This window comes from Peromyscus leucopus, chromosome 1 (assembly GCF_004664715.2).
Source record: "Peromyscus leucopus breed LL Stock chromosome 1, UCI_PerLeu_2.1, whole genome shotgun sequence".
In the NCBI taxonomy this organism is placed as follows: domain Eukaryota; kingdom Metazoa; phylum Chordata; class Mammalia; order Rodentia; family Cricetidae; genus Peromyscus; species Peromyscus leucopus.
In genome coordinates this window covers 86,020,374-86,047,157 of record NC_051063.1, presented here as the reverse complement: position 1 = coordinate 86,047,157, position 26,784 = coordinate 86,020,374, and the positions used below count along the sequence as shown (strand labels likewise).

The 26,784-nt window shown below is 47.2% G+C and overlaps 1 protein-coding gene across 2 annotated transcripts in view; it reads left to right on the top strand.

Annotated features, from left to right (window-relative positions):
- The window catches only part of Tmc5 (transmembrane channel like 5), an 82,136-nt gene that overhangs the window by 40,904 nt on the left and 14,448 nt on the right, over positions 1-26,784 (top strand). For both annotated transcript variants that reach the window (XM_028867912.2, XM_028867911.2), the window contains 9 exons: positions 490-577; positions 3,927-4,175; positions 5,323-5,474; positions 8,987-9,131; positions 10,786-10,941; positions 13,370-13,521; positions 16,065-16,143; positions 18,047-18,144; positions 20,759-20,854. In XM_028867912.2, the coding sequence (XP_028723745.1) occupies positions 490-577; positions 3,927-4,175; positions 5,323-5,474; positions 8,987-9,131; positions 10,786-10,941; positions 13,370-13,521; positions 16,065-16,143; positions 18,047-18,144; positions 20,759-20,854 (1,215 nt within the window). The remainder of the gene's footprint in view (positions 1-489; positions 578-3,926; positions 4,176-5,322; positions 5,475-8,986; positions 9,132-10,785; positions 10,942-13,369; positions 13,522-16,064; positions 16,144-18,046; positions 18,145-20,758; positions 20,855-26,784) is intronic.

Sequence of the window (26,784 nt, the reverse complement as noted above, 5' to 3'; positions counted from 1 at the left end):
ATGCCCCCCCCCCCCACCTAGCCTCTGGGGAACATCTCATTCAAGCCAACACACCTACCATGGAAAGTTGAGAGTTGACAGGGCAACCTGAGAGAGGCATGTGGGAACACTCTACATAGCCTAAAGTCTTACTATAAATTTCAAACCACTCTAATTTTAAAAATTTTGTGCTATTTTTAACAAGCACCCAACAGAAACCAACCAACCAAATGAAAAGGAACAACTGAGGCGAGAGTTCAGTTGGAAAATGATCACCATGCAAGCATGGCGACTGAACTTAGATCACCAGAACCCACGTAAAAGCTGACACAGTGACCACTGTGTAATTCCAGCATTGGAGCCCTGGAGACCCAGGATTAACTGATTCTGCTTTGGCCCCTGAGAGGCTGGGACTACAAGCAGGGGCCTCAGTACCCAGCAGTGGCTGGATTTTTGTTGAAATGAATGACAACACTGACGTCCTTTATTTTCTCCTCCTGTTTTCCACAGAAAAATAGTTGACAAAGAAAAGAGTAAACAGCGCCATGGCGCCCTAGAGGCCAACTGCTGTGCTCAGTGTCTGAACTCCCTTTCGCTGGTAAGTCAACTTTTAAAATCATTTTTTTCACACCTTTATTCCCACACTTGGAAAGCAGAGGCAGGTAGGTCTCTGCGAACTTGGAGGCCAGCCTGGTCTTCATAGTGAGTTCCAGGTCATCCGGGGCTACATAGTGAAACCTGATCTTAGACAAACTGTTTTCTTCATTAACATAATTTGCATGTTACTGCTGTAACATGTGCTATTTCTACACATACACACAACCTGTTTTAGGGTTTCTATTGCTGTGAAGAGACACCATGACCATGGCAACTCTAATAAAGAAAAGCATTTAGTTGGGGCTGGCTTAAAGTTTTAGTCCATTGTTGTCATGGTGGGAAGCATGGCGGCATGTAGGCAGACATGGTGCTGGAAAGGAAATGAGAGTTCTACACCCAGATCAGCAGGCAGCAGAAAGAGAGAGAGACACTGGGCCTGGCTTGAGCATCTGAAACCTCAAAGCCCACCTCCTAGTGACACAGTTCCTCTAACAAGGCCACACCTACTCCAGCAAGGCCACACCTCCTGATAGTGCCACTCCCAACAAGCCTAGGGGAGCCTTTTCTTTCCCTCTTTTTTTAAAAATTGCCTACTATTTCTTTTTTATTATTATTTTAAATGTATTTATTTATTTTACATCTCGCAGATTATCCTCTATCCTCTCCTCCCAGTCTCTTCCTGCCTACTTCCTCTCTGCCCCCCCCCCCCCCCCCCCCCCCCCGTCCACTCCTACTCTGTTTCTATTCAGAAAGGGTAAAGCCTCCCTGGATATCAGCAAAGCATAGCATATCAAGTTGTAGTAAGACTAAACACCTCCCCTTGTATTAAGGCTGGACAAGGTGACCCAGTATGAGGGGTAGGGTCCCAAAGGCCAGCAGAAGAGTCAGAGCCAGCCCCTGCTCCTAGTGTTAGGAAATCCACAAGAAGAGCAAGCTACACAACTGTCACATATATGTAGAGGGTCTAGGTCAGTCCCATGCAGGCTTTAGGGAGCCATTTTCATTCAAACTCCACACAGCCTGAATGGCTCAAGTCTGGTTAATTAGCATTTTCCTGTCCTGTCCTTCTGTCATGTGAACTTTTTCTAGGGAGACAGCAAACTTCTGTTCACTGCAGACAAGGAACCAACTAGCTCGGTGGACCAGTCAGTGTTATCACAAGTTTCTGTACTGCCAGCAACTCCCAAGTACCCAGCAGCCACTTCCCAAATAATTGACTCTGAGGCTTAATATTACTTATAAATGCTTAGCTGGTAGCTCAGGCTTACAAATGACTAGCTCTTACATTTAAATTAACCCATAATTCTTATCTATGTTTAGCCACATGGTTTGGTACCTTTTCTCAGTACGGCGTTTTCATTTTGCTTCCTCAGTGTCTGGCTGGTGACTTCTGACTCCACCCTTCCTTTTCCCAGAATTCTCCTAGTTCGGTCACCCTGCCTATACTTCCTGCCTGGCTACTGGCCAGTCAGTGTTTTATTAAACCAATTAGAATGACAAATCTTTACAGTATATAAGAGCATTATCCCACAGCAAGTCAGTTCATAGAATTACCTACAGGGCATGGGCAATTTGCAGGCTGCCACACACACCACTGAAGTTGTCTCTCTCCCCAGCAACCCTTCACTGCCTTGTGTGTGAGCCCCTCACCCAGCAGCTGTTAACTGCCCACAAATCTTATGGAAGGAGCCAGGCTTCTTGAGTCCTTGCTCCCATCCACCAGGGAAAGTAAGTGGCTCCAATTTCACACAGATCTCCTTTGAGTACTCACAGGGCTGAGAGAGTTTAAGAGTGCAATGGCCACGTCATACCCAGAGGACAGCATCCCACACTTTCCTTCCTCACCTCTTCCTTCTTGCCTGCCTTCCATGCTTCCTTTCCTCCCTCATTCTGACCCCTCTTCTTTCTTCTCAGTTGTGGGGGATTGAACCCAAGGCTGTATGTGCTAAGCATGCACTCTACTCCCACCGCCCTTGATGTCCTCTCTTCTGGATCCGTATAAAACATATACCAGGCTATTGTGAGCTACAGTCATCCCACCGTGAAATACCAGCACTCATTCCTTCTTTATCCCAGTCCCTCTCTATCCTTCCTCCCCTCAATTCTTTCAAGCCTCTAACAGTTACTATTCCACATTCTTCCCCATATAAGAGGGAATACGCAGTATTTGTTTTTCTGTATCTGTATTATTTCATTCTCACGGTGTCCTCTAGTTCTAGCAGCATTTCAGCAAATGATAAGATTTCACTCTTTGTAGCTGATAGTGGATAATAGTGTGTGAATATATATATTGCATTGTCTTTACACATCCATGCACTGAGGACTGATAGGTCAATTCTGAATCTTAGCTATGGTGCTATAGGAACTTCCCTGGTATGCTGATTTCATTTCTTTTCATTGTATACGGTGCTGGTTTATTTCTGTTGTTATTGTTATGATAAAGCTCCATAACCAAAAGCAATCTGGGGAGGAAGAGTTTATTTGGCTTATACTTTTGAGATCACAGTCCATGGTGAAGGGACTTCAGAGCAGGAACTCAAGGCAGGACCCTGGAGGCAGGAACTGAAGCAGAGGCCATGGAGGAGTGCTGCTTACCAGTTTATTCCTCATAGATTGCTCAGCCTGCTTTCCTAGAACTCAGGACCACCTGCTCAGGAGTGACCCAGCCCACAGTGAGCTGCCTCCCCACTTCAATCACTCAGGAAAATGCCCTCACAGATTTGCCTACAGGCAATCTGATGGAGGCAGTTCCTCAACTGAGGACCCCACTTCCTAGATACGTCTAGGTTTGTGTCAGTTTGACAAAAACTAACCAGTGCACATACCTGGAAGGGGGTGACTGTATCATTTGGTGATTTTATTATTTTATTATTTTTCTATTCTGTATGGGTAAACTGATTTGTATCTCCTTGTAAATGGGATGAGCTCAGCAAGACAGTGACAGCAGCCAGTTCCAAGAGTCAGGAGTGGGAGGGGATGGAGGGAAGGAGAGCTCAGCAAGACAGTGACACCAGGGAGGTCAAGGGTCAGGAGTGGAAGAGGATGGAGGGAAGAGGAGCCAGCATTCAGACTGTACAGGCCAGCACAGGTGTGGGAGTAGAAAGGTGGGCACAGGAAGGTAGGATGCTAATGGCCAGTTTGGCCATTGGAAGCACAACCCGGGAAGGTGGTGGATAGTAGGGGTACATGAGAGGGTTGTTGTGACCATGCACGAAGTCACCTTTGTAAATGCACCTCAAAGCTGCCTGGCTGGGAACAGGGCTTTTGGAGCAGGGCTGTTCGGCCATTATAATGCCCACTCAGGAACCACTTGCTGAGAATCAAGGCTCCTCTTTGCCTCCACACTCTAGGCTTCCCGCAGAACCAAGAGCAACCTTTCAGAGCTTCTCAATTATGTCAGCTTGTGGCAGAAGACGTTCAAGGTCATCGGAGGCAAGTTCGGGACCAGCGTCCTGTCCTATTTCAGCTTCCTGAGGTGGCTTTTGAGGTTCAACATCTTCTCCTTCGTCATGACCTTCAGCTTTGTCATCATCCCGCAATTCACCGTGGCCGAGAGGAACACCCTCCAGTTCACGGGGCTGGAGTTTTTCACGGGGGCGGTAAGTTCTCCGTCCTCTGCGAAAGGTCACCACCGTGGAATCCCAGGGAATGCCTCGCACTTGCTCAGACCTCTCGTTCTGCCTGATGGAGAAATGGCTGGTTCTTCCTCAGGTATTGAGTGCCTGACATTGTGAGGCAAGCCACTGAAACACCCCAGGGGTCAGGAGTCAGTGCTGGGGAGCTGTTTTAGCCACACCCCAGTGTGGATGCTAGGAACTGAGTAAATAGCAGAGGTTGAACATGTCTGACTCTGTGGTTCTCAGGATGCTTGGCTTGATCCCCAAGTTCAGGTGCTCACAGTGGGGTTCCTCAACTGCAAAATCAGGTTGATCTGAAGTTCTCTCCAACTCCAGGAGCTTATTTCTAAAACACCTAGGTCTTTTCCCCAGCAAACTACAACTCCCCTTCTACACCCACGGGTTCTAAACGCTGATTCAATCAACCACAGGTGCAAGCTATGTTTTATCCAAGGTGACTCAGGATAAGAACCCTTGCTACACAAACATGCAGGTCTGAGTTAGGATCCCCAGCACCCACATACAAAGCCAGGCATGACTGTGTGCACCTGTAATATGAGCACTGAGGTGGGCAGAGACAGGAGGGTTATTGGACAGCCAGCATGGCCTCCAACAGCAATCTCTAAGTTCAGTGGGAGACCCTGTCTGAGGGAATAAAGTGAGAATCATAGATCAGATTTCTCACCAGCATACTCATGCACACACACACACACACATACACACACACACACATACACACACTCATGAGCGCTTGTATGTACACATTCACAAACACGATAAAGAATTATGTATATAAGCATGTAAACAGTCATGATCCTTGTCTTTATTCTCTAATCTACAGACTGCAACACCTATCTACAGAACATTCATGTCGTGTTAGGCATGTCATCTCAAGATGATTTAGGACATGGGAGGGTGAGCACACATCCTGTGTGAACACTAGGCCACTGCATGCAAGTGTTGAGCACCTGCTATTGGTGGCATCTTCAGTGGCCCCAGAGCTGATCTCCTTGGATGCCAAGAAGTGACATGAATGTCTAAAGAACTGCAGACAGGGACCTGGAATACATAGCCATTCACCCTTCTTAAGCAAGCTCTTTAACTTGGATCTCTTTGCTGTTCCCGTCAGGGTTATTTTAGGGACACAGTGATGTACTATGGGTTTTACACCAACTCCACGATCCGGCATGGGACGGGCGGACCGTCCTACAACATGCAGCTGGCCTACATCTTCACAATCGGAGCCTGCCTGGTCATCTGCTTCTTCAGTCTGCTCTTCAGGTACAGGTTCTGACTGGACGCTAGGGCTTATTTTATTTGCGTGTGTGCAGTTGTATGTGTACTTGTGTACACATTTGTGGGGTCAGAAGACAACTTTGGGTATCTTTCCTCAAGCAGTGTCTACCTTGTCTTTTTATTATTTATTTATTTATGTATTCATTCACTCATTTTTTATTTATTTTTATTTAAGCAAGGTCTCTCTCTGGCCTGGAACTTGCCAAGCAGGCTTGGCTGACTGGCTAAAGAGCCCCAGGGACCCATCTGTCCCTGCTTCCCCAGTGCCGGGATTGTAAGTGTGCCGCACCATACCCAGGTTCCATTTTACATGGGTTCTAGTCATCAAACTTGCCTTATTCTTGGATGGCAGCTACTTTGCCAACTGAATTATCCCCCCAGCCTCTAAGGCTTATCTTAGACAAGCTCCAAAGACCTCAGGCTGTAACCCAGGAAGCTGGAGTGTGATGGTGCATACCTGCCACCCTAGCACTTGGGATGGTGGGGAATGAGGATTTTGAGTTCAAGGCCAGGCTGGGCTATGTAGTAAGACCTTGTCTCCAAAGAAGCAATGTTAACCCAGAAGACAGCTTCTCTGCCACGCTGTCCCTGCACTCCTTGTCTTGCAGTGTAGAATGTGGACGGATGGAAGAAGAGAGGTGTTCACGTGACTTTAGGGAAACTGAGTGGTCAGTCGGAAAACAGACTCAGTAGCTGAGCAGTTCTACAGGCTAGACGAGGTGGAGGGATGATTGGCGAGGAGGTCCAGATGGGGAGGAGCACAGGGGTGTGTCAGCCTCTCATTCATTTATAGAGGACCCCGGCATGGATAGCTAAGACAGTCTCTCCTTGGCTTACAGAAAGCCATTGCTACAGTATGGATCTAGGATATGAGAGGTGGGAGATCTTCAGGTCACTGAGGGCCTGCACTCAAAGGGCATCGTGGGGCCCTGACCCCTTCTGCTCCTGCTTTCCCACTTCATGGCCATGAACTGAGCAGATATGTTCAGTGCCCCTCTGCCCGTCACGATGCATTGTTATGGGTTCAGAGCAGCACGGCCAACTAGACTTTTCCAGAAGCCTCTAAACCCATGGCTCCTCTCTTTACGAGCTGATACTCTTAGGTATGTGCTACCATGATGGGAAGCCTCTAAAGCCATGGCTCCTCTCTTTACAAGCTGATACTCTTAGGTATGTGCTACCATGATGGGAAGCCTCTAAAGCCATGGCTCCTCTCTTTACGAGCTGATGGTCTTAGGTATGTGCTACCATGGTGGGAAGCTGACCAGGACAGCCACTCTCTTCATGTTGTCTTCCACTGTGTCTGTCTGGTTCTCCTCACCTCTCCTCTCCACCCTCTTTCTTCCTCCTATCTCTCCTCTTCCTCCTCCTCTTCCTGATCTTCCTCCTCCTCTTCCTCTTCCTCCTCTCATTTTCTTTTGAAATTCTGGAGGGGAGCTGCATCCCAGGCCTAATTTCTTCTAATAAGAATGGCAGCATCTTTATTAGGTCCCACCCTGAGGTCTTCATTATTTTAGTTGTCACTTTTTTTAAAGACTTTGTCTCCTAATACAGTCGTATACTGATGTTACCAGGGCTTACAACTTTCACATCTGAATTTAGGGAACTCATAATTCAGCTCATATAACCTCCCTGCCAGCATCACTGTTCAAAGAAAAATGGGATTTCGTTGAAACTTATCAAACTAGAACACGTTCTTTCAGCTGTCACTCAGTGGCGATGCATTGTGGGAGGGCAGTACTGGTTTCACTCTGCATGGAAAACATGTCCAGCTGGGTGCCAAGGGAATCCCAGTCTGAGACACCTCATTATCACACAACAGAGGCTAATGAATGCCTCCTACCATGACTCTTGTGGCTTTCTGAGTAATGTCTCCCCAGGATTCCCATTTCCAACTTGTAGCACCCATGGACATGTCATTTTGTGAGGTGTATTCATCTCCATCACTGTGACGAAACTATTGCCACCTACAACTCAGTCCATGGTCACTTGGACCCATAGTCCCTGGGCCAGGGTGAGGCAGGCTAGCTGGAGGAGCAAAGCTGCTTACCTCTCGGTAGCCTTCCTGACGACCTAGCAGAGAGCATCTCTGCGCTGGCCAGCCTCCTCCTTCACTTTTGTCTCATCTGGGTCCCTACTGTGTTCCCACTTTCATGGTGGCCCTTTCCCCTTTGAAGATCATCTCTGGAGACAACCTCATGACACCCCGAGTGTGATTTAGTAATATGGGCATCTCTTAGTCTAATCAAGTTGGCAAAGATTAACCATCACACAATGCGAAAGGGACTCTGGCCAGGGTGGTGGATACCTGTAATTCTGCAAGAAGACCTTTACAAGTTTGAGACTGGCCTGATCCACATAGTGAGTTCCAGGCTAGCTTGGGCTACGTGGGGATACCCTGTCTCCAAAACAATACAACACATGGGCCCTACAAATGTGAGTAAGGATCTTAAAAGTAGGGAGGGGTGTCTTGGGTTGTCAAGTGGGTCCAATAAAATCACAGGGAGCCTGAAAGATGGAGATGAGAGGTCGGAGGGAGGGCAGAGGGCAGAGGGAGGAAAGAGGGAGGGCAGAGGGAGGGAAGAGGTCAGGGGGAGGAGAGAGGTCAGAGGGAGGGAGGGAACATGTTATTTTCTGGTCTTGAACATGGAGGAGGGGATGCAAGTCTAGAATGGAGGGAAGCCTCTGGAAGCTGGAGAAGGCAAGAGAATGGGGTCAGTTCTAGACCCTTCGGAAGGAGGCCAGCCTGTGACATCTTACCATCTGCCCTGCAACATGTGTGTGTGCGCGTGCGTGCGTGCGTGCGTGCGTGCGTGCGTGTGTGTGTGTGTGTGTGTGTGTGTGTGTGTGTATACCAGAGGACACCTTGGATCTTTTCTTTGATGTTGTCCATCTCTTTGAGACAGGGTTTCCACCACCCTGGGCTCACCGATTAGCTAGGCTGATAGGCCGGTGAGGTTCAGGGATGGCCCTGCGCCCGGCTCCTCAGAGCTGGACTTTGAGCATATGCTAACACACTGGGCATTTTTACATTGGCTCTGGGGATCCAGACTCAGGTCCTCATGTTTGCACAGCAAGCATTTTACCGACTGGGCCATGACCCCAGCCCCCATCTTAACTTCTGACCCCAGAAATGTGAGGTGATAACCCTGTGATGGGTTAAGCAATAGCTGGGTGATCTTTTATTGAGGCAACATGGATGGTATTCTCATAATATCCCTGTGAGGTGGGTACTATTGTTATCCCTATTATACAGATGTGAAAACTGAGGCTTAGAATACTTAATGGGGCAAAGATCTCACTATTGGCAGAATGCGGACTTACAAGCCACACCTGTCTGTTCCTGTCACATATAGAACAATGTGCTGATACTTCCCCTTCTCTGTGGGAAGAGTTTGTATTGCCCATGTTGCTTTTTATTATCAGTAAGAAACATCCCTGTATGCCTCAATACCTTCATAATAATGCTTGGACGTTTTGGTTTCCTCCTTCCCCAGCATGGCCAAGTACTTCCGGAACAACTTCATCAACCCCCATATATACTCCAGGGGGATCGCCAAGCTTGTCTTCTGCTGGGACTTCACTGTCACCCATGACAAAGCTGTGAAGCTAAAACAGAAGAATCTGAGCACCGAGATCAGGGTAAGGCCCAGATCCGGAGTCCTCCCCACCAGCCTCCTCGCATCCCTGTGTTTCCATTGCTTTTCCCCCCCTGCCACACCCACGCCCCCCTTTCCTTCCCTTTCCCATTTCTCTTTCCTTTTGAGACAGGATTTCAGGTGGGCAGTGGTGGCGCACACCTTTGATCCCAGCATTCAGAAGGCAGAGGCAGGTGGATCTCTGAGTTCGAGGCCAGCCTGGTCTACAGAATGAGTTCCAGGACAGCCAGGGCTACAGAGTGAAAACCTGTCTCAAAAGAGAGAGAGAGAGAGAGAGAGAGAGAGAGAGAGAGAGAGAGAGAGAGAGAGAGAGGTGGGGGGAGATTGATTCATGAGTATCACAAGCTGACCTGGAATTTGAGATCTTCTGCATCAGACTCCCAATTGCTGAGGTTATAGATCTTTGCCTTCAGTCTTGGTCTTGTCTATAAAATATTAAATTATGGGCAATACCTAGTACCACCCCATACATGGGGAAATGGACTCTCCACACCATGTCAGGCTCAGTCTACTGAGACCAGCTTCCAATTCATCTGAAAACATGTACACTTCTTGAACTCACACCTCTACACTGAAAATCCTACCCTAGATTAGTGGTTTTCCATCTGTAGCAACTGTCCCTCAGGTGGATGCTGGCCTATCTGAAGACAGTAGAGATTTCAGCTGCTACAGTTAGGAAAAGGTGCAGTGGTGTCTAGTGGGTGGCGGTCTGGCATGCCATGAAGTACCTCCCATACACGGTAAGGACAGTCTTCACCCCAGACGCAGAGACTGAGCTGCCCTGGTCTACAGGGATAAGATCCTTTTACTCAGAGAAGGGGAATTACCAGCTCAAGTGAAGCAGTCAGGTGTGGTGGACCACACCTTTCATCCCACACTTGAGAAGCAGATGTTGGAATTCGAGGCCAGCCTGATCTACATAGTGAGATCCAGGTTAGCCAGGGCTACAGAGTGAGACCCTGTCTGGAAAAAAAAAAAAAAAAAAAAAAAGGAAAGAAAAGAAAAGAAAAAGACCAAACAACAATAAAGCCCCCCTCCCTGCCCCCCAAAGAATGAGTAGTAATTATAAACTATCAATAAGAGGGCTTTGCCAACAGCTTTCATTTCTTCCTCCATGTGGTACTTGGCCTTGGTCATCAAGAAAAGGCTCCTGTTGAGTGTTTCGGGGTGGTGTACAGTTGTACACCTGCCATCCTGGGGTGGCAGAGGCTGGGGGTTCTGTGGTTAAGGGTAGGCTAGGCTACATAGTAAGACCTGTGTTTTCCCAAATGCAACGATAAAAGAGAAGGAAGGCAGGAAGGGAGTGACTGAGGGAGGGAGGGAGGGGGAGAGGGAGGGAGAGGGAGAGGGAGGGAGGGAGGGAAGGAGGGAGGAAGGAAGGAAGGAAGGAGAAGGAAAGAGCAGATGGAGAAGCAAAACAGAAAACGCACTGTGACCGCAGGCTACTGCATCTCTCTGGTCCCCTAAGATGAGGCTTCTCTGCCGTCCTGAGATTCTCCCTTGGTCTCCCATGATCCACCGTGTTCACAGACTTCCCCTTTAGCTCCCCTGTGGTCTAGGCTGGCCCTGTGATCCTGGGGATCTCTGCTGAGGTGGGGAAGGGCCAGTGGGTCCACTTGACTGTCTGGCCCTTGCAGGAGAACCTGTCTGAGATCCGCCAGGAGAACGACAGACTCACACTCCACCAGCAGCTGACCCGCTTTTCTGCTCACATAGCCGCCTGGCTGGTCTCTACTGGAGTGGCTGCAGCCTGCTGTGCCGCTGTGTACTATTTGGCTGAGTATAACTCTGAGGTAACCCTTAGGGCCGGAGCAAAAAGAACCGGGGAGGAATGGGATGCTGCTGAGGTAGATGCAGAGCTAAGGCCTCCAGCTGGGCGCTGTGGCAGCAGCAGCAGTACCCACAGAGGCTTGCGCCAAACTGCAGAATATCACAGGGAAAGGGGCACTGGGCTCCTGTGGAGATGGGATGTTGGCAGAGACCTGGGATCAGATTCTTATTTCTGCTTTTTTTTTTTCTGTTTTTTGTTTGCTTTGTTTTTTGAGACAAAGTCATTATACAACAGAGGCTAGCCTTGAACTCCTGATCTTCCTGCTTCAGTCTCCCAAGCGCTGAGATTATAGACACTCATCATTCTTTGTTATTCTGTCCCCAGGCCCCCATGACACCTTGACAGAGTAGATGCTCAGTAACTCCCGTGTGGCTTAATCTTTCCTGGCCCCCATGTTCCGCCTCTGGTACAATACAAACAATAGGTGTGGGATTACACACACTTGAAGGGTTGTCATTGGCCATAATAAAGTCTGACTTTAAAGAGGGGAACTGAATCAGTCTTTAGGGGTCTGCCATTGACCACATGGGGTGGAAGCAGTGGTTGGGCATCTGCAGGTAGAAAGGCTTTGCCTCCTGCATTTGCCCTGAAGTGCAGGGTGGCTACTGAGGCACAAACATCTCAGAAACATCCCCCTGGCCCAGGCACCTTTGCTGGGCTGAGCAGGATCTACTATTGGCATAACCCCAGTGGCTGTCAATCACTGGAAAGCACAGCTTCCGTGGCTGGCCTTGGCCTTATTTCATCTCTCTGGATTCTAGTTAGTCCCTGTGGCTTGAGGGATACTCCCCTGGCTCAGAGACACCTGTCACCCAGGTTTCCCCTCAGCTGCTCAGTATGGGACAGAGAGGAAGCATTAGGACCCAGACATGTTGGTTAATTTCCTCAGTGTTGTGACAGAGGCAGTGCCAGGGAGGAAGGAGTTACCTTGGCTCACAGTTTTAGGGGATGTCAGTTCATCTGGGAGGGGAAGACGTGGTGGCCGGGCATGGTTAGCATAGGTCTGAGTGGGTGAACCGTCTTGATGGGCCGAGAAGCAGAGAATGTACAGGCACCAGAGACTGGGCTTTGCCCTCCAAAGGCTGGCCCCTGTGATGCATTTTCTCCAACCATGCTTTCTGCCCCAAGGTCCCACAGCCTTCTAAAACTATGCTACCAGCTGGGGACCAAGTATTTAAACACACAGGCCTGTAACTTTACATCCTACCCACACCATGATATAAGGGTTCCAAAAGTATACCAAGAGGTCACAGGTGCTTTCAAGGCCTCTAGGAGTGGATACAGGTGGGGTTGGGCCCCAGGAGAAGGAGAATGAAACATGCATATAATATATATGTAGAACAACAATTTTTAAAAGGCCACGAATTTGAAAGAGAGCAGGGTGGGGTATACACAGGAGAGGAGTGAGAAAGAGGAAAGGGAAAAGAGAAAATACTATAGTTATATTTTAGTTCCAAAAAATAAATAAAAAATGGGGGCCAGGAATGGTAGGACATGGCCTTTAATCCTAGCACTCGGGAGGCAGAGTCAGACGGATCTCTGTGAGTTTGAACCCAGCTTGATCTACATAATGAGTTCCAAGGATAGCCAAAGCTACATAAGACATTGTCTCACCACCCCCCCAATGATGATGATGATGATGGTGATGTTAATAATAATAATAATAGAATCGCAGGAGAAATCCCATAGTGTTTAGTTCCCTTGCACCATAGCTAAAATAGGCTTTGTTTCCACAACCAGAGAACTCCATTTCCTAGCCCAAGGCATCTTGGTAAGAAGAGCCAAGTCTCAGCAGAGCTGTCTGAGTTTCGTCTGTTTCCACTCTGTTGCTGTGATAAAATATTCTGACCAAAACCAACCTGCAGAGGAAAAGGCTTATTTGGGTTATACTTCCAGGTCACGGTCCATCACTTGGGGGGAGTCAGGCCAGGAACTCAAGCGGGAACCTGGAAGCAGGGCATGGGTAAACACTGTTTGCTGGCTCCCTCACAGGCTCATGATCAGCTTAGCTTCTTAGACAGCCCAGGAACACCTGTCTAGGGCTGGTGCTGCCTATGGTGATCTTGGTCCTCCTGCATCAATTACCAGTCAAGACAGTGCCCCACATATATAACCACAGGTCATTCCGATCTAGGCAGTTCCTCAGTTGAGGTTCCCCCTTAGCACTTGACTCTAGGTAGTATCAAGTTGACAAGAAAAACTAACTGGCGCTGATCTGATTGAATGCTTCCTTGCTGGGTGACCTTGGGAAGACAGATTTACCTCTCTGAGATTCAGTATGCCTCAGAGGAACTGTGTGTGTGGGGGGGTTCCCTACTTCAGACCCTCTGATTGTGCGGAGAGGGTCCACAGCTCCACAGACCTCTAAGGCTTATCCTCCAACTTTGCAGTTCTTGAAGACGCACAGGAACCCTGGGGCAGTGCTGTTATTACCGTTTGTTGTGTCCTGCATCAACCTGGCTGTGCCTCGCTTCTACTCCATGTTCCGCCTGGTGGAGAGGTACGAGGTACCAAGACAGGAAGTCTACGTCCTCCTGATCCGGTAGGTGTGTTACACCTGATTTCAGCTCATTTCCAGGAGCTGGAAGGAGTTCCATTCAAGTGTCGAATGTTCCTGAAGGAAGGCATTCCAGGAATGAAGTCTCATGTGATGGGTTAACAGTTGTCTTAGAGTTTCTGTTGCTGTGATGAAACACCCTGGTCAAAAGCAAGTTGGGGAGGAAAGATGTACACTTCCACATGGCTGTTCATCACTGAAGGAAGTCAAGACAGGAACTCAACCGAGGCAGGGACCTGGAGGCAGGAGCTGAGGCAGAGGCCACAGAGGAGTGCTGCTTACTGGCTTGCTCCCCATGGCTTGCTCAGCCTGCTTTCTTATAGAATCCAGGACCAACAGCCCAGGGGTGGCCCCACCCACAATGGGCTGTGCTTTCCCCCATCAACCGTGAATTAAGAAAATGTCCTATAGGCTTGTCTGCAGCCCAGTCCTAGAGAGGCATTTTCTTAATTGAGATTCCCTAATATCAGATGACTTTAGCTTGTGTTATATTGACATAAAACTATCCAGCACAACAGCCTTCAAAGAACCCTGGAAAATGTGATTATTGAGTGTGGATGCTTTTTTACCAGATGGGGTGGCTTACCTTTTCAATGGCTGCTGGCCTGAGGATTAACCTAACTCTCAAGCGTCACTGCACAGATGGACAAGTATTGTGCAAGGGTTCCTGACTCAGGAGCCCTGGTACCCACTGCCTCATGCAGGGAGAAGGAGTATTTTTTAAATTCATCCACAAAAACAGAAAGGAGGATGTTCTTGGTGACTCCTTGGCTCAAAGTTGACACCCCTGGGTGATGCCTGTTTCTATGTACAAGAGATGCAGCCAAAGTTTGATAAACAAAAAACAAAGCTACCCAGTTTCTGTCCTTGCAGCCTCTTCCTGGCTGATTCTCTTGCTGACTCCTGGCTTTGACCACGGATGTGCACAATTCATAGTGTCCTCACAGATCACCTCCTGAGTCCCTCCTCTCTGTGGCCTCGGAAATCTGACCCAAGGTCCATGTGCCAGCCTCATGTTCTGTCTTTCTCCTCATTATGCTCCTCACTGGGCTCCCAAGTGTTCTCAGACATGTCTAACTCCATACCTGCCTCTGCTCTGGCTGCTCTCTTTGCCTGAAAGTCTCTTCCTACATATGGCCCTGGGGCTTGCTTCCTGGCTGCATTTCAGCTTCTCTTAAGTGTTGTCCCTTCTCGGTGTCTTCCCTCACACTCTTATTCCTTACATTATAATTTCCTTCTACATCTTAGCATTTTAGTTATTATCTCCCCCAGCAGTATGAGGGGAAATTGTTTTCTTGCTCACAGTACCTGGGACATTCCAGATGCTCAAGAATAATTAGAGAGTGAATGGATCAATAAATCAGTGAGTCGATTATTTTCAAGTTATGCTATGAAAAATTCTAACCATAGATGATCCTTGTGCCATCATCGTTCCTCCCAATCCACCCACTGGGCCAGGGTTCCACTTTCTCAGGTATAATGGCTGATATTGATTGTCAACTCGGTAGACTCTCTAATTATTTAGCAGACAAATCTCCAGGCATGTCTGGGAGTTTCCAGACTGGGTTAGGTGAAGTGGGAAGACCCACTCTAGCTGTGGACAGCACCAGGTCCCGTGGGCCAGGATCCAGGCTGAATGAAAAGAAAAAAAAAAAAAAAGCTGAGCACTAGATTCATCTCTTTTTGTTTCCTGTGTATGAAATGTGACCACTGCTCATGTTCCTATTGCCATGTCTGCCCTTACAGGATAGGCTTTATCCTCAAGCAGTGAGCCAACAAAACAAACAAAAACCTCTTTAACTCACTTCTTAGCAGGTGTTTGGTCACAGCAATGAGAAAATTAACTAATGCATTAGGTATGCACAGAGAGGTAAATATTAGGGATTGCCGTCACACTTGAAGTTTGGGAAAGATGAGTGTAACATACCACCTGTGGGAGAGTTATACGGGTTGAGATGATTTAACTAGGGACTCGGTACAGCATCTTGGGTGGGTACTCAATAAATAAATATTAAGCACTTTTCTTATTACTCTAGTGGGCTCTAATGGGAGAGAAACTGGTTCATTTGCAGGTTCAACAGAAGAGAGTGTATTAAGTCAGAATGGATTAAGTTTTTGCTGCAGTAACAAGCCTCCCCAAGTCTCAGTGGCATGAGACACCAAGGTTTACTTCTTGCTAGTGTTACACGTACATTGTAGACTGGAGAGAAGGTTGTGTGCATGCTGGTTCCCAAGGAACCCAGGCTGAGGCATCAATGCCCATCTGAGACAGTGCTGACTGCCCTTGTAAAGAAGGGCAGTGGGTTCTGGAGGGTCTCAGAGTGATGTGCAGTGCTCACGGCTAGAACGGACACATGGCATCTTATCTGCACATAGTTCACCTGCTAGAACTCATCTTGGGGGCATACCCAGGCTCGGAGGGCAGGCAGAGATGTCTGTCCTACTGAATGCCTACAGGGAGCACCGACCAACAGCACAGAAGTCTGCCAACGAGCGTGACCAGCGCCATTTCCTCTTCTGTTATTTAGAAACATCCTTCTGAAGATCTCCATCGTTGGAATTCTTTGTTACTACTGGCTCAACATCGTGGCCCTGTCTGGTGAAGAGGTGAGATTTATGTGCTGTTCTGCCTTGAGTGTGTTTCTTGGCCTTTAGTTTCCTGACAGCCATCACACTTCCTTTTTGAAAGAGGAGAGGAAAGAAGCTGGTCTGAGAAGCAGCTTAAAGCAGGAGGGCTTCGTGGAAAAGCTGAGATGCCAGTCAAAATCACTCAGTCTCTTTAGCCTCAGTCTTTGTATCTGTAAGATGGGCACTATTCAGTACCAGGGGTAGTGTGAGTACTGTGACCAGCCTATGGTGAGCATACAATAGACAGCATTTCTGAGGCTAGTCTGTTCAAATAGCCTGAGGTTGAGCACAGATCCTTCTTGAGCTTTGATGTTCCATTTTGTCCTACCCCAGACACCATGGGCTCTGCTGATCCCCAGACATGTAGCTCATCTGGCTGTCACTCACATCCTAACCCTGACTGTCCCCGGCTCTCCCACACTCACCATGGCTTTTCATCTTCTCTTGCCTCAGAGCATGGGTTTCTGGTCCTTGCACTCTGACAGTGGTGCCCCATAAGGCCTCAAAAGAAAGATAACCTCGTTGGTTCCAAGGCCCTCTCCTTGGAATTCCTCTGCTTCTACTACTAGTTTCCCTATGACCAAAAACCTCTGTATAATACACTTTTTCCACTTTTGTCCAGTGACAGCGTAATAATAAGAGATCCCTTATTTCTTTGACTCTACTTCCAGTGCTAGGACACACTGGGTCCCTGAGCGACCATACTGGCCAAAATAACATTGCTATGTCTGAACGCAAATTATTTGTCTTAACACAGTATCTTCACCAAATCCTAATCATTGAAGATATTCAAAACCAGCTTTCTTTCTTTCCTTTTTTTTTTTTCCCCTTCGAGACAGGGTTTCTCTGTGTAGTTTTGGTGCCTGTCCTGGATCTTACTCTGTAGACTAGGCTGGCCTCGAACTCACAGAGATCCACCTGGCTCTGCCTCCCGAGTGCTGGGATCAAAGGCATGCGCCACCACCGCCTGGCCCAAACCCAGCTTTCTAAGTAAGGATATTAGAGAACATATCATGTTATAGCTACCCATTTATTCTTCTGTCTATCTATTCATTTATTTATGTATCCATCCATCCATTCATTTAATCTAGCCATCCACTTATTCAACTATCATCTATCCACTTAATATTCATCCACCCATTCATCCATCCATTTATCCACCTATCCATGTATCTTTCCATTTATCCATTTGCCCAGTCATTTTCCCATCCACCCATCTTCCCATTCACCCATCCATCTACCCCTATTTCTCCCTGCATCTACGATCTATCCATTCTTGTACTCATTCATCTACTCATCTATCCATCCATGAGTCCTTGGGCTGTATAAGGAAACCTTCCTTCTTCAACCAGATCTGAAAGCTGCCATTACATCCTCTCATGGCTCTGACTTCCTGTGGGGGTCGCTATCCACCAGCTTACACCAATTTGTGAAAACCTCTAGTCACTTTTTAAAATAATATTTTTATTACTTCTAAATTCCATACATTTATACAATGTAGAAGTCAATAAATAGAAAGAGGAGGAATGTTGTTAGTCCTCCATGCTTCTTAGTCTCCTGAGGAAAATGCTTAGTCCTGGTGGGGAAATGGGATCTAGAAGGGACAGGGCAGAAATGAAATATCTTAGAAGTAGAGGTGATGAGATGGGGAGATTTTTGTACATGTGAGCCGTGAGCCTTATAGAGTAGAAAGAGAAGTGCAGAAAGAGAATATGTGCACACACACACACACACACACACACACACACACACACACCCGCAATGGTTATTTTTACAGATTAAGTCTGCTTTTCTGGGTACACGGGGTGTGATGAAATTGTGCCCACATAAGCTGAGCAGGGCTACCAGCCCTGCCTGACCCTGACTCATGTCTGCCTTGCAGTGCTGGGAGACGCTCATTGGCCAGGACATCTACCGCCTTCTTCTCATGGACTTCGTGTTCTCATTGGCCGATTCCTTACTGGGGGAGTTTCTGAGGAGGTAAACACTCAGTTGTGAGTGGCTCTGTAACCAGAGACTGATTCCTGGCTGAGCAGAAAGTGTGGGTTCCTGCCACGTCTGCTGTGTGTGTCTAATCTGCCCATTGTCCTTCAGGGTGTTGTTCTCTTCTAACTTAACAACATTCCACCTTCACCTGACAGCTCACAGGGTTTAGGCTGACTCTACCCAATCTTCTATTTGGACAAAAATTCCAGAAATACAACAGAAACTGAGCCACTTGAAATCTGTCTCTCCCTTTCTCTCATTCTCTCTTGTCTGTGACATGGGAATGGAACCCGGGGCCTCAGACATGCTGGCCAATCACTGCACCACTGAGCTGGGTCTCCAAACACATGTGTATTATTTTTCAAGATTTTTTATTTATTTGTTTATTGGTGAGTGTGTATGTATGTGTGAGTGTATGTGCACCACGTGCACATGTACATTCAACCACCTAAGGAGGACGTCAAATCCTCAGGAACTGGAGTGAACAGGCAGTTGTGAGACACTCAGTGAGGGTCCTGGGAACTGAACTTGGGTCTTCTGCAGTAGCAGCCAGTGCTCTTAACAGCTGAGGCATATCTCCAGCCCACACTAAAATCCTTATCTACTATAGATAGTATTACTATATATATCTCCATATTTGTGGGGTTGTTGTTGTTGTTATTGTTGATGCTTGTTCCTTTTGAGGCAGAGACTTGCTACATAGCACAGGCCAGCCTCAGACTCCTAGCAAACCTCCTGCCTCAGCCTCCAAGTGTTGGAGGCTTGACCCTCCCTCTCCCCCGATTTCTCTACATACACATTACCACACGTGTGCATACTGTACCATACTCTATAATCTCCGAAAAGTGCAGTCAAATGGTTTTTCTGCACAGAACACGGATCCTCGTTTCAGGTTAGAGGGATCCCTGCAGACGATGTTTTTACGCAGCAGACCGTGGTCTTTATTTTGGATGCAGATGTACAGGACTGAGGCACTGTGACTACTGGACAGATGTGATATATATATATTGCAGTGCTGGGGTGGGGAAAGACACAGACACTCCCTGCTGAGCCCTAGTCCTGTGGGGATCTGTTCTGTCTTTATTCACTCACTTTGTAGTGGTTTGATGTACGCCTGTTCTTTCAAGGCATTGGTTTTGCTGAGGCTGTAACCCAGGGCCTGAGACTTATAAATTCTTTTGTTGTTGTTGTTGTTTTTTTTCAAGACAGGGTTTCTATGTGTAGTTTTGGTGCCTGTCTTGGATCTCACTCTGTAGACCAGATTGGCCTTGAACTCACGGAGATCCACCTAGCTCTGCCTCCTAAGTGCTGAGATTAAAGGTGTAAATTCTTTACCACCAAGCTGCAATTCGACTTCTCTAGAGTGAGATGCCATGATATAATGCCCGGTTTTCTTCATGCCAGATTTTATCAGTTCTGTCCAGGCTTGCTTCTATTCCAGCCTCTGTCCAGCGCCTGAATGGAAAGGGGAGAAGCATTTTTATTAACAGAAATTTGTGGGGAGATGGAAACTTCCCTGTATAAAGAAATCTGGCTGAGGAGATGGCTCAGTGAGTGAGGATTTTATCACACAAGGATTGGGGCCTGAGTTCGAATCCCCAGAACCCACATGAAGCCAGTTGTGGTAGCACATCTATCATCCCAGTGCTCCTAATGGGAGACAGGAGAAGCCCCCCAAACTAACTCACCAAAAGACCCTGTCTCAAACAAGGCCGGAGAACTGACACCAAGATGGCCCTGTGATTTCCATATGCACACTGTGCCATGTGTGCACACACATGAATGTGCAGACACACGCAGACACATATCAGACACATCAACAAAGAGTCAAAACAATAGTAGTAAGACAAGAGAAAAGAAAATGTCATTAAAGAATGATGTAAGCCCTGGTCGGTCAACCACACGCCAGGGCAGGTGTGTTCCCAAGAGCAGTTGGGTAACACACACTGGACTTGATGGCAAGGGAGAAGAGTTCCAAGTCGGGTGGGTAGGGAGGTGATGGTGGAGAGGGTGGATGTCGGGGGAAGGAGGGTGGATATGATCAAAATGCACTGTGTGATATTCTCAAAGAATTAACAAAAATAATATTTAAAAGAACAAGAAAGAGAAAGAAAGTTTCCCCAAAGTATATAGAGAGCTTGTTTTCTTCCTTGGGGATCATGGACCATCACCGACTCTAAGGCAGGAACCGTGTGTGGCTTAGTTGGCTCAGTGGTAGAGGGCACACTTAGCATACACAAGGCCCCGGGTTCCATCCTCAGCACCAAAAATAGTTTTTAAAAATGCATTTGGGTTGGGAGGCGCTTGGCTTATTTGCTTCATGGAAAAAAAATATATAATAAAGAATGGGATCAACCAGAAAGTAGGTTGGCTGATTTAAATGAGGGCGGCCAACATCCTCTAGAATTGTTTACAATCATCATAATAGCTCCCTACTTGACCACACTGCGATAATCCCACATCTCCCCGGTTCCCTCCACTACTGGAGAAACTGCTCTAGGACCTACAGCTTCATTCTTAACTATGGAGGGTCTCTGCTGCTGTTTGTACTGGTCGCTGGGGTGCTCTGAGGTGTTGTTTGAGCACTAAATGTAGTATGTTTTCACAGGTTCATTGGGATGAAATTCATCACAAGTCTCAGCTTACAGGAGTTTGACATTGCCAGGAATGTTCTAGAACTGATCTATGCACAGACTCTGACCTGGTAAGTGTTGCAGTGCAGCAGACTGCCCCTGTCAGTTCCCACCTTGGAGTGGACTTGGGAGTTTGGGTTGTAGGTCCCTGATCTGTTCTTTAAAAATCTGAGTGGGGCCGGGTGGTGGTGGCGGCGCATCCTTTAATCCCAGCCCTCTGGAGGCAGAGGCAGGCAGATCTCTGTGAGTTCGAGGCCAGCCTGGTCTACAAAGCGAGTTCCAGAAAAGGCACAAAGCTACAAAGAGAAACCCTGTCTCGAAAAAACAAAGCAAAAAGTCTGTGTGGGTGATAGCAAGCACAGCTAGTCTGAAAGCTGGGAATTTGGCATGTGTTCTAGAATATTCTTTGCTTTCAGGAGACCTTGAAGATGTCAGATAAGAGTCAGCCTTAGACACAGACCATAGACAGCCACAGGCCTGGTTTGTTTACCACAGGCCTGTTCCACCCCTACCCCTCCCTCCCACCCCTGCCACAGTGCTTTTTCTACAATCCCGGTTTACCCCCAACAGTGTTGAATGCTTGCTTTACCTAAAGTGTTTGCACACACGTGTGTGAGCTTGTTCATTGTGTGTAGACACGTGTGTGTGCATGCATGTGGAGGCCAAAGAACAATCTTGTGTCTCAGAAACTGTTCATTCTCTATTTTTTTTTTTAAAGGGAGGGTCTCCCACTGGAACTCACCTCGTAGGCTGAGCAGGCCTGAGAGCCCCTGAGAGCCCTTGAATCCGCCTACCAGGTCTAGCATCATAGCACATGCCACCGTGCTTGGCTTTTTAAATGTGGGCTCTAGTGATGGAACACAGGTCCTCATTTACTTACCAGACAGGCACTTTTACCCATTAAGCTGTGACCCCAGCCCCATGCAGTTTATACATTGGAACAGAATCACCAATGTGATTGTATTCGGGGAAGATTTGGTCTTAAAGTGGAGACACCATTAGTGGGATTAGTCCCCTTATAAAAGAGGGCCAAGAGAGGCTTCTGGACCCTTCTACCATGTGAGGATAGTGAGAAGGTCGGTTGTCTATGAGCCAGGAAGTAAGCTTCACCAGACACTGAATCTGTCAGCTGCTCAGTCTTGGACTTTTGGCCTCTTAAATTGTGAGCAACAAACCTATGTTGTTCTAAAGTTAATGAGCTAAAGATGTTTTGTCATAGTATTCCAAATGAGTAATACAGTCACCAACACTTTCATTTTATTTTATTTTGTTTTGTTTTATTTTATATGTACGGGTGTTTATCCTGCATGTATGTCTGTGCATCATGTGTGTGCATTGCCTGCAGAGGGCATAAGAGGGCATCAGATGCCCTGGAACTGGAGTTACAGATGGTTATCAGCAGCCATGTAGGTGCTGGGAATTGAACCTGGGTCCTCTGAAAGAGCAGTCAGTATTTTTAACCATTGAGCCATTTCTCCAGCCTATATATTTTTGTTTGTTTCTTTGTTTGAGGCAGCTTAAAGCATGGTAGCTCTGTGTAGCCCTGACTGGCCTAGAACTCACTCTGTAGACCAGGCTCACCTAGAACTCACAGAGATCCACCTGCCTCTGCCTCCCAAGTGCTGGGATTAGGTATGTACCACCATGCCCAGTCCAATCACCAATATTAAAACACAGAAGATCATATAGAATTCTCCTCTCTGTCTCTGTGTGTGTGTGTGTGTGTGTGTTTCTCTCTCTCTCTCTCTCTCTCTCTCTCTCTCTGTCCTCTCCCCACCCCCACCCCCTTGTTTTTCAGAATGGCCAGGATGGCCAGGTAGTTGTACCATGTAATTTCATTTGGCTTTATTTCTGGGATGGTGCTGGGGAACAAGTCCAGGTTCTCATGCATGACAGCCAAGTGTTTCACCACTGAGATGCTGTAGCAGGAATCTTAAAAGTTCTTATTAATAAAATCAAACCCGAGGCCAGTTATTGGGGTCCATGTTGGTAGATCAGAGAGACAGAAGAAGCCACAGCTATCTCACCTCGCCTGTTCCTCAGCTGGTCTTGTTTCCTCAGACTGGAGGCCTCTGAGTCCTCATCCGGAATGGGTCTCAGCTGAATTGCTGCTCAAAAGCCTGAATGCTTAACCAGCCAAAATCTTAACCAGTCAAATGCCTCTAGTTTCTGGTCCTCACGCCTTATATATCTTTCTACTTTCTACCACCACTCCCTGGGATTAAAGGCTGGCTTTCTGGGATTAAAGGTGTGTGTCACCATGCTTGGCTATTTCCAATGTGGCCTTGAACTCACAGAGATCCAGAGGGATTTCTATTTCTGGAATGCTAGGATTAAAGGCGTGTGCTATCACTGACTAACTAGTGGCTTGTCTGTTCTCTGACCCCAGGTAAGTTTATTAAGGTACACAATATTTTGGGGAACACAATACCACCACATTTGTTGGAGAAAGTGTGTCACTGTGGGGGTTTCCTATGCTCAGGATACCACTCAGTGTCAGTCAACTTCCTGTTGCCTGCAACAAGATGCCCCACCCTAGCTCCTGGTACCCGTCCTTTCATACAGGCTCACTTAGAAACTTTAGACCAGCCTATGAGTCTTTCCCTACTTATTTTTAAGCGACGGAGTCAATGCTAGAGTTTTGTGTGTCATATCGTGGGCCCAAGTTCTATCTGTTGGAAAACTGCTAATTACAAAGCAATGCATTGGGAGTTGAATAAACCTGGGACTAGCCCTGCCTCTCACTGAGGTCCCTGACTTCTCAGAGCCTCAGTTTCCTGGAACTTGCACATGAATAGTAGCTGCTTTCAAATTACATTGAGGATGAAATTTGACAGTAGATGAACAGGCCTTTGCAAACTTCAGCAGGCCAGGCAACTGACAAGTATCTCATTATTTTATCTCGTTAAAATTGCTCCAGGTGGCCTGGCTGTCGGCAGGTCACTCTGTCTTTGAACAGACTTTCCAGCAAGGGAGGACTTTTCTTTGGTATTTAGGTGATGATGTGTCTGCAATGCCAGGCCACAGGCTGGCTTCCAAGGTTATCCACCCACATTATTTCAACAACCAGGGACCTTCAGGGAGGGTAAAGGGTTGAGAGAATAGTTGCTGCGGGAGATTTGGAAGATTAAAGGAAAATGATGTGTCTGCTCACTGAGAGTCTGGCTCAGACCCACTTTGTCGGCGCGGGGGTCCTCCAGCTGTTTCCCTATGAGCGCTCTTATGAGTGTTTGTTAACAGTGCATAACTGGGCTGGGGAGACGGCTCAGTCAGCAGGGGGCTTGCCTCACAGACATGAAGACCTGCGCTTGATCCCCAGTACCAATATAAAAGCCGAGTGTGGAGGTGTGTGTCTGTAACCCCCACACTGGAGAGGTGGAAAAAGGAGGATGGAGCCCTGGGGATTGCTAGTCAGCCAGTCAAGTCAAATAACCCAGCGCCAGGTCCATGAGAGACCCTGCCATATAAAACAAGATGGAGAGTAAAGGAAGGAAACACCTAAAATTGCACTCTGGCCTCCCCGCACGTGTGCACACGCATGCACCAGATAATGCCCAACAAAGTTGGGCGTTGTGGTGCATGGCCTGCGATCCCAGCGCTGAGAGACTGAGTCAGGAAGGTTACAAGTTCAAGGCTAGCCTGGGCTGAACGAGACCTTGTCACAAACAACAGAAATACATAACAAGAATCATCATGTGGCTGTGTAACCCATCTTGTGAACTTTTCATTTTGTGAAATTGAAACACTACGTCCATTAAACCACTCCCTACTCACCACTCTCCCCAGCCCCCGGCAACCAGCATTCTACTTTCTAGTTCTGTGCTCTGACTACCCTAGATACAGCCTAAGGGTGGCAATGTGTGTCCTTTTGGGTCTGGCTTATTTCCCTTATTTGTAGCTTTTCCTTTTTAAGCACATTCAACATCTCATTGTGTGTGTCGGACCACACTTTGTTTATCCATTCATTTGTCTGAACATTCTGGTGGCTTCCATCATCTCAATCACTGTGAACACGGGTGTACAGACACCTCTGGGAGAGTCTGCTTTTAGTTTTCAGCTATCTACCCACAAACAGAGTGGCCAGGTCACAGCATTTGTGAGCACTCTTAAATTATTTTGTGATTTAAAAACAAGGGGACTAGCTGGCACATGCCTTTAATCCTAGCACTCAGGAGGCAGAGGCAGGCTGATCTCTGTGAGTTCAAGGCCAGCCTGGCCCACAGAGTGAGTTCCAGGACAGCTGGGGCTACATAGTGAGACCCTGTCTTGGGAGGGGAAAAAAAAAAAACCAAAAACAACAGAAAACAAAACAAACAAAAAGACAGAAACAAAACAAAAAACCCACACTGGGGTAGCCCCAGTTCTTCCTTCAGGCTGGAGCTGCCATCTTGTGGTAATTTGCCTAAATGACAAATAAAAAGAGAGTTGAGAGGCACCCGATACACACTCACTAGGGCTTTTAGGAAACGAATTATTCTTCTGACCACATATATGTCAATCTAGAAGAAGGATGATGCTGTCGATATCGAGCAAGTGGGTGCTTGCTTCTTCTAGTTTGATCTCAGTAGCGACAAACACCATGACCAGAAGCAACCTGGGGAGGAAAAGGGGTTTTGCCTTACACCTCCAGGTTACAGTCCATTACTGAGGGGAGAAACCTGGAGGCAGAAATGATACAAGAGTGCTTTTGGCCCTGGCTTGCCCACTGGCGGATGCATAGCTAGCTTTCCTTTTTATTTTTATTTTGTTTTTGCGATTATAATTTTAATTACATTTTCCCCTTCCCTTTCCTCCCTGCAGACCCTCCCATATGCTGTTCCCTGCTCTCCTTCAAATTCATAGCCTCTTTCTTCACTAATGGTTATTACATGCATACATACATGTACTACCTGTGTGTATGTTTTGGGGGCTGACCCTCCGGCACTGGACAACCAATTGGTGTGCTCTTCCTTGGGGAAGGCCACCTCTCCTGCTCCTACATTTCCTCAGTGTAAACAACTGAGACAGACCAACTATAAATACTTCTTTGTGTAGGGTTGAGGCCTGGTGGGCTTCTCTCTATCCAGTTTGGTAGCCCATTGGTGTCAGCTTTGTTCAGCTCACATTTCAGTGGTCATATTGGTGAGACTTTACAGTGTAGCTTCTGATATTATGAGGAGACACAATATCAGAGCAAATCCCTTGATCCTCTGGCTGCTACAATCTTTCTGCTCCTCTTCTGCAAGATACCTTGAGCCTTAGGTGTGGGAGTGTTTTGTAGACACATCCACTGGGACTGGGCTCCACAGCTCTGTATTCTGATTGATTGTGGTTTTCTGTAGCAGTCTCCATCTATTGCAAAGAGAAGTTTCTCTGATGAAGGGTAAAGACTATACTTATCAATGGGTATAAGAACAAATGTTTATAGATTGTTGTAAAGGATTATCATAGCTAGCTTTCTTATACAGCCCAAGACTGCCCACCTAGGGATGGTACTGCTTATAGTAGGCTGGACCCTCCTGCATCAGCTACCAATCGAGACAGTCCCACACAGGCCAAACTGATCGCCGACAATTCTTTAATTGAGGGTCCTCTCAGATGACTCCAGGCTGTGTCAAGTTGACAATTAAGGCTCCTCGTGGTGTACTCTTCAAAAGAGAGCACCCCACAAATGTTACCATGGCAAAACCAGGAGCACCTCAAAGTTGCCCAGCGTGAAGTTGGCATTGTTGTCAAAAAAAGCCAGGGCAGGGTTCTTGACAAGGGAATTAATGTGTGTGTCGAACATATTAGGCACTCTGAAAGCAGAAAGAATTTCCTGAAGTGGGTGAAGAAAAATGTAAGAAAAGGAAAGAAAGAACTCAAAGAGAAGAACCCAAGTGCATAGGAGGTGCCAGCCTGTGCTGCCAGAGGAGGGAGAGGTGGGGGAGCAGCCTGTACTGCTGGAGCATTCCTGCAAATACCATCAATACCACCAGAAATATCCTGGAATAACAGATGTTTAAAACAAAACAAAAACGAA